The 12,142-nt window shown below is 41.2% G+C and overlaps 1 protein-coding gene across 3 annotated transcripts in view; it reads left to right on the forward strand.

Moving 5' to 3' along the window:
• The window catches only part of PAWR (pro-apoptotic WT1 regulator), a 169,758-nt gene that overhangs the window by 54,306 nt on the left and 103,310 nt on the right, over positions 1 to 12,142 (forward strand). For 2 of the 3 annotated variants that reach the window (XM_077473709.1, XM_077473708.1), the window contains exon 3: positions 5,835 to 5,936. The exons of the other annotated variant lie outside the window; for it this stretch is intronic. In XM_077473709.1, the coding sequence (XP_077329835.1) occupies positions 5,835 to 5,936 (102 nt within the window). The remainder of the gene's footprint in view (positions 1 to 5,834; positions 5,937 to 12,142) is intronic. 3 annotated transcript variants of the gene reach the window in all.

Raw genomic sequence — 12,142 nt, forward strand, 5'->3', positions numbered from 1 at the left:
TGTCTTCCTTATTGACTTGACAACACCATATTTCTGGCTGTGACTTTCTTAAGTACATGTTGTCAGCTCCGCCTACTTAATTTCTGATGGATTATATAGAGCCCTGCTCACCTCCTCCCCACCATAATCCCTACCCGAGGAAGTAAAAAAGTAAACAGATTGAAGGTCAGGCTCCATTTTTACTTGATACCTGCTCTGTGTTAAACATAAAATATAGTAGACGTGTAGCATGCATGCATTTTACATTAAAGTCCGTGTGACTAGTTTCTGTTCACTTTCAGCAAAAGAAAAGAGGCTGCAGGTCTGTACACATTTGTCTCTTTCCAGTAAAAAGCATGTTAATGACCCAGTGACATTTCTCAGTTGGACCACTTAAAGATTAATTAGACACTTGGCCTTTTTATCATTCTTGCTCTTGTGAGAGACTTACGTGAAGTGAATATTATTTTCAAAGTCCCTTCAGCTTTATAGGCTTGGATGGGATGCAGAATGTATTAAAAATTTGAAGTTTCTCAGTTTAAAACATAGTTTATGCTTTTGAAATGATGAAAATCATTTTATTTATTTAAAGGTTAATTTTTGTGGTTTTTCACCTCGATGCATCCTATACATTGAGGTGAAAAACCTCTTGCAGTGCAGCAGCCCCCCCAGTGTCCCCGTTTTACTCACTTGAACCCTCTTTTTCTTGCGCCGGGGATGAGCATACCAACTCTACCCGCTGACTTGTGCCCTGATTGGCTAGATTGATAGCAGCGCAGCCATTAGCTCCCGTTGCTGTCAATCATATCCAATGACGTGGGCGCCGGGGGTGGGGGGCGGCAGGGGTGAGTCATACATTCGGCGGCTATGGACGCCGAATGCTGGGCTCATCAGTGCACCCACAAGGTAACCTCCTCGGGAAGCACGTCCCCGAGGGGGGTCATCTGATGCGGGGAGGAGCCGCAAGAGCTGCCAGGGGACCCCAGAAGAGCAGGTTCGGGGCCACTCTGTGCAAAACGAGCTGCACAGTGGAGGTGAGTATGATATGTTGTGAATGTATGTCAAAGGTGGTAGTCACAGCGCACACCTGCTGCTAGTTGTACTAATTGCAAGTATTCGCTAATCAATATGTTATATATGTACCCAATTTTGTGTGAATGTGTGGGAGAATAAAAAAATGTGACATAAAGATATATACGTGATAAAGTCTTACGTGAAAAATTTGAAAATATTCTAATAACCAATAAAGGCCCCTAAATATCACAAACAAATGATCTGCAAATATAAGTCACTAACAATATGCGCAAAAGTATTGAAATTATTATGTGCCTGGTGCACAATATTTTTAGTAAAGTGCACAATGCTCCTAAAAAATACTGATATAAAGAAGTGTTTAGTGCAAAACATTCATTATAAAGTGCTCATTATAAAGTGCGTAGTGCTCCTGAAAAAATATTCCTGAAAAAATGCTGGAAAGACAGAAGGTGCTACTTGCTATTTGTAATGTCAAAATATAATTGCACTCTTTATGCGATTATAAAATCGCTAAGTGGAGGCATGCAGTAAAAGAGTTGAGAAAAAAGCTAAAAAATTAATATAAAAAGTCCAACGCCAGAAAACCATAAACAATAAAATTTCCGTAAAACTCCAATAAAAGTTCTTCTTAAACAAAAGTTCTTCTTAAACAAAAGTGACAGTGTGCTTCAGGATTCCTGGATAGCAACCGGTGCGATTGTGGTGTAAAAGACAATAATCCACACTCACCAGCTCCCCATCCCCTTATGGGGTTAATGCTCCTTCACAGTGTGAGCCCCTGTGTCGCTGTGCTTAGCTGGTCCGGTTAGGTATCCAGGGATTTCCTCATAGAAAGTAAGATGAAGCAAACATAGTGTGATCCAGTATATAAATTTTATTTATTTAATTGTTAAAAAGCTACTCACACAATGTAGGATAAAACCGGCATATCAAATAATCCAATATGAATCTCGATCTGTTTGAATTCACCGCCGCCGTGGATACACCTTAGGCGTGGCCTAAGGTGTATCCACTCGTGCATAGCGGCGGCGGCGGTGAATTCAAACAGATCGAGATTCATATTGGATTATTTGATATGCCGGTTTTATCCTACATTGTGTGAGTAGCTTTTTAACAATTAAATAAATAAAATTTATATACTGGATCACACTATGTTTGCCTCATCTTACTTTCTATGAGGAAATCCCTGGATACCTAACCGGACCAGCTAAGCACAGCGACACAGGGTCTCACACTGTGAAGGAGCATTAACCCCATAAGGGGATGGGGAGCTGGTGAGTGCGGATTATTGTCTTTTACACCACAATCGCACCGGTTGCTATCCAGGAATCCTGAAGCACACTGTCACTTTTGTTTAAGAAGAACTTTTATTGGAGTTTTACGGAAATTTTATTGTTTATGGTTTTCTGGCGTTGGACTTTTTATATAAATTTTTTAGCTTTTTTCTCAACTCTTTTACTGCATGCCTCCACTTAGCGATTTTATAATCGCATAAAGAGTGTAATTATATTTTGACATTACAAATAGCAAGTAGCACCTTCTGTCTTTCCAGCATTTTTTCAGGAATATTTTTTCAGGAGCACTACGCACTTTATAATGAGCACTTTATAATGAATGTTTTGCACTAAACACTTCTTTATATCAGTATTTTTTAGGAGCATTGTGCACTTTACTAAAAATATTGTGCACCAGGCACATAATAATTTCAATACCTTTGCGCATATTGTTAGTGACTTATATTTGCAGATCATTTGTTTGTGATATTTAGGGGCCTTTATTGGTTATTAGAATATTTTCACATTTTTCACGTAAGACTTTATCACGTATATATCTTTATGTCACCATTTTTTTATTCTCCCACACATTCACACAAAATTGGGTACATATATAACATATTGATTAGCGAATACTTGCAATTAGTACAACTAGCAGCAGGTGTGCGCCGTGACTACCACCTTTGACATACATTCACGCTATTCACCTTTTGGGTGAATTTAAAAAGGTAGTGGCAGCCCCTGTTTTTCACCACTAGGGTATCTGTTTGGTATTTTGCATTTTTACTTTTTATTTTCATTTTATTTTCATTTTCATTTCATTTCATCTCACTTTAATTATTCTTTACTTCACTGTGTTTTGGATGTTCACTTATAAGTGTATTTTTACTAATATATCTAGGGTCCATAGCGCACCTTTACCCCCTCGTTTTTCTTTTAAAGTATGATATGTTGGTTATTTTAAATTATTAAAAAAAAGTGAACCCTAACAATCACTTTAAATTGGTTGTAAACCCTTACAAACCACTTTGACCTACAGGTAAGCTTAGATTAAGGCTTAGACCGCGTACACACGGGCGGACTGTCTGACGGACTTGGTCCGCTGAAACGTGTTTCAGCGGACAATCCGCTCGTGTGTGGGCTTCAGCGGACTTTTTCAACGGACAGTCTGGCGGACTAAGTCTTTCGGAATTTCTGTAATATTGTCCGTCCAAACTTGGTTTCAGCGGACAGTCCGCTCGTGAGTAGGCAAGTTGGACGGACTAAGTATGGCGCATGCTCAGAAAGGATTTACACGGCCGAAGGTTGCATTGCAGTGTATTGGACGTCGTATTTCTAGTCCCGTCGTACGTGCTGTACACGTCATCGCGCAAGCTTTCAGCGGACTGTCTGTTCGTCGTGTGTGGTTAAGTCCGTTCATTCAAAAGTAGGACGGACTGTCTGTCGGATTGTCTGACGGACTTAGTTGGACGGATAGTCCGCCAGTGTGTACGCGGCCTTACCTGTAGGTCCAAGAAATCTCTCCTAAACCTATACGGTTTAGGAGATATTTGCAAAAAGACAGCCACCGCTGGCGCACTCGGCAGGCCGCAGATCATGGCGATATGCCACTCGTGTCGGCTCCTGTGCGCATGCACAGGAGTGACGTGATCGCGGCTCTGATTTGCCGGAGCAGCGAGACCCGGAAGTCACTCCGGGATACATGGCAGTGGCGAAGATGAAGACGGAGGACCGCTTCGGGGGCTTCGTTCTCGGGTAAGTTATTCATAATGAGCTAGTATGCTATGCATACTAGCTCATTATGCCTTTGCCTTGCAGGTTGCATTTTTTTTTTTTTTTTTAAATAGCCTTTACTTCCTCTTTAAAGCATATCTGTGGTCAAAATGTTAAATCTATTAAAGTATAATGATTAAGTAATATCCACAATGGGACACAGATGGCGAAAAATCTGAGAGGTGTTTTAACCCTCCCATGCTCTATCCAAAATGGAAATGGTATAGTTCTATTTTAAATCATTCCCATATTGTATTTCAATTATTTCTAGCCTACTCCTATTAATCTGAATGATTTCTTTGTGAAGGTCCCCATACATTTACGTTCTTGAATTCTGTGACACGTTACTATGCCCTTTGAATAGACATTGCTGTGTCACACATTTCATAGCTCCTGCCATCTGAACTACCGAGGTGCCGAGGGGAGGAGTTGCAGGAGGCAGAGTCGGTACAGGAATCACTGATTGCAGGCAGCAAGGTACCATGGGATATATAGTCCTTAGAAATTGATAGTAAACTGTAGAGGAGAAGCCGCAAAGCATGCAAAGAATCCAGGAAGTTGTAGAAAGATGGCCAGCAGACTGGCAGCACTAACAACATGAAAGGAGATTGTTCAAGTAAGCTTATATTGGACTGTCAAGAATAACTATTGATTGTATTGTATTACAATGCTGATGTTATAAAATTAAAGTGCATGCTGTGACCATAGATTTTCTTTAAAATGTTTGTCCAGCCAAAGTTTTAAGGTCCAAAAGTCAGACGCACCTAGAAATAAAACATGTTTCAAATCTTTACAACGGACTCGAGTCTGACGAAAAATCAGTTTGTCTGTATGCTAGTCCGACGGACGAAATCCGACGCTAGGGCAGCTATTGGCTATTGGCTATGAACTTCCTTATTCTAGTTCGGTTGTATGTCATCACGTTCAAATCCGTCGGACTTTGGTGTGCTTGTGTGTGGCATGACTAAAGCATTTTTTGCTATTCAGCATTGTGCTACTTTAACACTGTACACAAATTAATTTTATATATATATTTTTCACACAAATAGATCTTTCTTTTGGTGGTATTTGATCACCACTGTTTTTTTTTTTTATTACATAAGTGAAAAAAGCCCGAAAATTTTGGGGGAAAAAAATATATTTTCTATTTTCTGTTAAAATATATCCAGTGAAGACTAAATTTCTACATACATTTGGGCCAAAATGTATTCTTCTGCATGTCTTTGGTAAGAACCAAACTATATTTTTGAGGACACTATACTATTGGGGATACTAGTATAGTTCTAATTGTGATCAAGATACTGATCCATACTCTATACTAGTAATGGCAGTGATCAGCACCTTTATAGTGTGGCGAATAATCTAGTGCTAACCGACACTGGCTGGGAGTGACACTGACGTCGCTAGTGACACAAATACAGTGATCGGTGATAATACTGTACTAATGACACTGATGGGGAAGGGGTTAACTGTGTTCCTGTAATGTGTACTGCTTTTACTTGCGGATCTGGCTGCTTTTTCTCCCTGAACTCAGAGACAACTTCAAGGAGAAAAACAGCCAGATCGCTGTCTACTTAAGAGTTCTGTGTGTTTGTAAACAAAGAACTCTGTGCTGTGATTGGCCATGGCAGGGGGCATGTGCATGCATGCCCAAAAAGCAAGGGACAGGTGGCGACATATGTTGCCTAGCCTGTAGCTGCCGCTCGCCCACAGTAAATGTACTGGCGGCAAGTGGTCAACTTACAATTTCTGTTTTTCTTCTTCCTCATTCAGGAAGGCACTGGTGATGTAACCGGGGCCTCAAGGCTGAATCCTGGGATAGCTACAAATGATGTCCACAGTCACATGTTCCAGGAAGTAGACCAAGAGTTTCAGGTAGAGTTCCAGGAAGTAAAGGGAGATGGCTTTATCTGCCCGTGGTGAAAAAGATTAAACCTTTCTAAAGGAGCCTTTGTTGCAATTTTTATGATGTATGCTGTGTAAATTGATGGTGCTATATACGTTCTTGCAACTTCCACTTCCAATCCTTAACCCCTAACCCGTACACCCCCAAGAACGAGCAGTGATTCCAGGATCATGGGTTGCATTCGGACATGGGCTTTCCCATAGAGGTGATCCCAGCAGCTCTACAGCTGCCTGATCGCTTCCAGGTTGTGGAAGTGGATCCCCCTTCCCAGTGCCGCACACCGCTGTTCCTGGGCTCTGTAGTGCAATCAGAGAGCTTGGAACCTTGATGTAATTTAGCCTAGTGGAAAATTTTTAGAATCAAAACATTACTGTCACTTTATATATGCGGGGGTAAGCTATCAAATCTGTGTCTTTTCTAAATCTGGTCAAAAACTGTATTCAAGAGTGGTCTCCTGATTAAATATGCAGCAAAGGTTGTATCTCTTTGACACATCAGACCCGACAAAGTGTCTCAGGTGGCTTTTGGGACAGAGCAAGGTCATTATGTAATAGAATTTTTATTATTTATGAGTAGCTTTGTCAAAAATCTATTATAATTACAGTTAAAAAAAAAAATAAAATACACTTCATCCTTTTTCACAAGTGTAAACACTAAATGGAAAAACAGAAGTCCTGATTCCTGCATGAATGGCTCTCCAAAATGTGAACTGATCTTCATAAGTTGTATTAAGAAGTAACAATAGTCTTAGTTAACAAACAATACACACATTTTACATCGCTATATTCTGTGTTTTATGAATAAATAGTTTCATACAACGGAATGCCTCTGGATGAAAGTCTAAACATCTAACAAATTCAGTTACCATGTCCTGCACAAGCCCTTATAAAGTAAATCAAGATTTTATTTTCTCTACCTGAGCTAAATCCTCCTTCATTTGAGTCTCACATGCTCCCCCCTCCCAGACACTGCAGCTCATGGTGGGATGATTTCAACAACAAAGGCTAGAGGACAAGCTGCACATGCTCAGTTTGGTGTGTGTTGCTAGAGAGTTTTTTTTTTTTTTTCAGAGAGTGCATCTAATGGGCACAGGGCCAATCGGAACTGTCCAGACAGAGGGTCAGGGGTCATGCAGCCTCATAGGACAGTCAGAAGATCATGAAAGCTTCTCCTACAAGCTTTAACCAGACACTGATAGAGGTCACAAGACTGCTCTAACTGCTAATGAGAAAAGGTATTTAGCAGTTTATATTTACTAAAACGAATTGCAGTTCCATGTTCTGTGTACTGTGGGAGACCAGGTATAGTGAATGCAGGGTCCTGGGTTTAGTAACACGTTAAATCTTCCTTCACACTAGTATTTCCTCCAGATTGCCTGTCTGTCTGGTTCAAGTGTTTTGTACATGTTAAAGCAAGAGGTAAAAAAAATTATAACGTTAGATAATTGCCCACCTCCAGCATTTTGCATAGTTTGGTGAAACTTCCTGGTATAATGTGCCTATGCTCCTGCCCCTTTGCACAATTCCCATAAAGAAAAGCTTTGGTGTGGAGGAACTCCAGTGACCTTCACACAGCCCTGACCTCAAATTGACTGAACACTTTTTGGGGTAAGCTGAAACTCAATTTGTGAGCCAGGTCTTCTCATCCAACACCTGTATCTGACCTTACAAAGGCAAGCTCTTTCTCTGATTCAAACCACATGCTTTCTCTTCCCTGACACGGAATCTCTGAGAGCTTGCTCCTTTGATGGTGGGGGTGAATAGTAACAGCTGGGAGTCTCTTAGCAATGTCCTTGCAACAAGGCAGGACTGGATGATGATCTCTCTGGGAGTTTTTCAATCAGGCTTTGGGAGATACATAAATGGCCTACACCTTTAATAAGGGCATTATTCAACTTTGGTCAAAGCTGCACAGTTTGTTTTCATCTACAGACACCTCAGCATAGGCCGTTTTTTGGTAAAGGTGAGTTATGCCTTTAAGCGAACTCCTGTGTGAGAGTCTAAACAGGTTCCAAATCCAGTACTATGTGATGCACAAACCTCGTAAAGTACATAAAAACGTCCTTGACCTGCTGAGTCAAATCCTGCTCTGTCATTTGAGTCTTGCACATCAACCCTCTTACACACAGGCCACACTGTGTGCCCCTTCTCTCCTATGTCTTGTAGAGTGCTTTGTATTCTGGAAATGGGTTCACAGAACACAGGCGTTTAGTACATGGATGAGAAGAGAGTGCGGGCTAGGTATAGAAGATCCGAAAATCTTTGGTCAAAGCACCAGAATTATAGTGAAAACTACACATTCCGTCATGAATATATGTATAAATTGTAAAAATCCAGACATCAATCCAAGAGCAGAGGCACTTATGATTAAATGCTGCACCATTTTTTATTTTTTGTTGACCGTGGTAAGATAATGAGGCTAGATATGCAGACTGCAGTAAAAACATGATAGACATTTACACTTTAGATCACATTTTAAAAATAATCCTATAGACTCATTGCAGTGTCAATCACCCTTATAACTGTGTTCTCAACATTACAAAATCTCTAAAATAGACTAGAGCTACACGATTCTGGCCAAAATGAGAATCATGATTTTTTTGCTTAGAATAAAGATCACGATTCTCTCTGGGGTAACATAATTTTACATTATACAAAAAAAAAACAGGCTAACTTTACTGTTTCGTTTTGTATTAATTTATTAATCCCTTGCTGTCCGCCCACCGTCAAATGATGGCGGTGCGGCTCTCATTCTGGGTGGATGTCACATGAAGGCAGCCCAGAAAGGCCGCTCTTGCGCTCTCCCGAGGGGGCACGTATCGTGGCGATTGCGGCCGCACCGTGTTGCTAGGACAGCGCGCGACCCCGATCTCTGTGAAGAGCCGCGACTCTTTAATCATGTGATCGGCTGTGATCAATCACAGCTGGTCACGTGAATACCCATCACTGCTGCCCATCAGTGCTGCCTATCCGTGCCACCTGTCTGTGCCCACCAGTGCTTCCTATCTGTGCCCACCAGTGCCACCCATCAGTGCCCACCAGTGCCACATATTAGTGCCACCTATCACTGTCCATAGGTCTGGCATATTCCACCTCATCAGTGCCCATTAGTCATTGAAGGGGAAAAATTACTTATTTACAAAATCTACTGACAGAAACTAAGAACCCCCCCCCCCTTTTTTTTAATACATTTTTTTAGGAAGATAGAAAACCCAGGAGTAATTAAATGGCACCAAAAGAAAGCTCTATTTGTGTGAAGAAAATTATATTATTTTCACATGATTACAGTGTAGCATGAATACGCAATTGTCATTCAAAATGTGAAAGCACTGAAAGCTGAAAAATGGCCTGGGCAAGAAGGGGGTAAGTACCCTGTATTGAAGTAGTTAAAGTCTGTCTTTTCCAAAAAAGAATGCTTTTGAAAGACCGCTGCACAAATACAGCGTGACATAAAATATTAATAAATAATGACTGCTGCACTTATACACTTGAAACAAAATTATCAAATAAACAACAACTAGCACAATATTGTAGAAAATGGCAATAAAAAGTAGTATAGGGGAGGTGCAGCACTTATAAGGTAAGCCCACAAGAAGCAAATCCAGAGACAGTGTTCAACACACTAGATGGTTAGCAGAAGGTGGACAGAAGAAGAAACCATTACCGCCACACCAATCACACAGCCGCTTAGCCTCCTTAGTGGACCCTCATTACAAAGGCCACATAAGCATTTCAATAGTATAGGAAACCCTTTGAATTCCATACATCGGAATCAGGGACAGCAAGTCGGAATATAGATGCAACAACCCCCATTTTTCAACTCTCCTTTTCAAAACGCTCCAGCAACGGTCACACCACAAATTATTTCATCCCATGTGAATATAGAGAAACAAACTTCATGGTGCAGTATATCAAGCAGTGCTTAATGAAGGTAAAAAGGAGATAAACTCACATACTCCAAAATTAAAACACTTTTGTTTTGCAAAACAGTTAGCAGTCTCCACCAGCGAGATGGCCGCTACGTCCCAGCATACACCAGCGTCACCTTGCCAACTCCTCTCTATGTCGTTTCGTCATAGAATGACGTCGTCAGGGGCGTAAAAAATAAAATATTGTAACAACCGCCATTTTATTCTCTAGGGTCTCTGCTAAAGAAAAAGTTTAATCTTTAAGTGGTTAAACTGATCTCATTTACAGATCGAAGTTCAATCCTTTGATCTAAAAGGACAAAGTGTTACAATGTATCTCTCTTTATCTCTGTCTACAGCAATGTTGTCATAAACTTGGCAGGTTTTATTTTTTTTTTTTCTACACAGCTGTCAGCTATGAGCCGAAAACTCTGCATACAATTGGGAAAATGATTTGTTAAGATCGTGAGGGGGGAAAGAATCGGGATCTGATTCTTTAACGATTAATCGTGTAGCTCTAAAATAGACTAAGGGGCTGACAAGTGGATCAACAACTGCAAATACAAATATTAATATCTCACATCTTACCGGTAATTAAAAAAATAAATTGTGCATTACATTTTTACAGAATTTATTTCCAAGCATTTACAATGTTAAAAAGCTATCAAACTTCCTTAGAGATAAAAATATACTGTCTGCTTACATTGAATAATACTTTTTATAAACCTACACTAGTTTACAAAAAAATTCTAGGTTTTCCATATGTGACAGTTTATTTTTTAATTATGGCATGAAATATTAATATTTGGAAATGCTGATCTGCTTGACAGCAGTGGTTCTAAAGCCTAAACATTTTTTACCTCCCCTCCTAATACTTACCTGGGCCCTCATTCGATTGTCTGCATATGTTCTCTCTCCTCACTTCTGGATCTTGATAGCCAATGGCTGCCAGTGCTGTCAGTCCAAGCCAGTGACGAAGGAGTGGAGAGTGAGGCCGAGTCCCGCTGTCTGTGTCAGTCCCGCAGCAACCTTAATAATCACTTTAAGACTGGTACACACTAAGTTCTTTTTTTGTTTAACCCAGTGGGCTGAATAAAAAAAAAAACCTGACAGATCACTGTTCTAACATAAGTGAAGTTAGTACAGTCATCTCCCCTGTGCTATTGTGTTCTGACAGGGGGACTGCAATGCAAGGACAGACTGATCGGATGCCGAGTGGATGCAGGCTTTCCAGCAAGTCCATGAGACTAGCTTCCGTCAGACAGGAAACTGTACACATGGGCCGAAAGTTGGCGGTTGCCAAAATGACCGTTTTCAGCCAGTGTGTACTCAACATTACCCCGTTGGAGTTGTTTTGTGCTGTTGATATATACATGATAGACATCAATTTTTTTTTGTGTCAGAGTGGTGAGAGAATAGAACAGGTTTGTATTGCTATATTTGTCTTTGTTAAAGTGATTGTAAAGTCTTGATTTTTTTTTTTTTTGTTAAAATTAACAAACATGTAATATCTGCTCTATGCAGTGGTTTTGCATAGAACAACCCCAAGCCACCCCTTCTCTGGTCCTTCTTCAGTGCTCCTGGCCTCGCCCTCCCATTGAGTGCCCCCACAGCAAGCAGATTGCCATGGAGGCACCCAAGCCAAGCCACAGCTCCCTGCATCCATTCAGACACGGAGCTGTGGCCCGGCCCCACCCCCTTTCTCTCCTCATTTGCCGACTGACTTTGACAGCAGTGGGGCCAATGGCGCCGCACTGCTGTCTCAGCCAATGAGGAGGGGAGTACTGGGCAGCCGAAACACTCCTGCAACCAGGGTTGCTGACGGGGGGGACGAAGCACACAGGGAGGTGGATTTGTGATTCCTCCAGCAGCTGAAAGCTGGTCTCTCCCCCTCTCCCTGCTGCCAGCTTTTATCTGCTGAGAAAGAGACAGTCTTCCCTCACCAATCCCTCTTCCTGTGCGGACCTCACCCCCCCCCCCCCCCCCCCCCCCCAGCACCGGCTGTAATGTTAGCTGTGATCCTGAGTTTGTTAAATCTAAGGCTCCATGCACACTGGCTTATAAATCGTTGCTTCTACCGGAGTTTTGTGTTCTGCCTGTTCAATGTTATCCTTTGTGTCCATGCACATTAGGACGATTACAGGCATAATTTGATCTCAACGTTTATATGCAGGAAAAAAATAAACTCTTCTGGTTTTCCGTTTCTGATTGGAGCTTACTGGCAGAAAAAAAAATTTAAACTCTCCTAAACTCTAATCTTTGTAAAAA

Source organism: Lithobates pipiens, unplaced genomic scaffold (genome assembly GCF_037356315.1).
Source record: "Lithobates pipiens isolate NorthernLeopardFrog02 unplaced genomic scaffold, aLitPip1_a1.2 Scaffold_8, whole genome shotgun sequence".
NCBI lineage: Eukaryota > Metazoa > Chordata > Amphibia > Anura > Ranidae > Lithobates > Lithobates pipiens.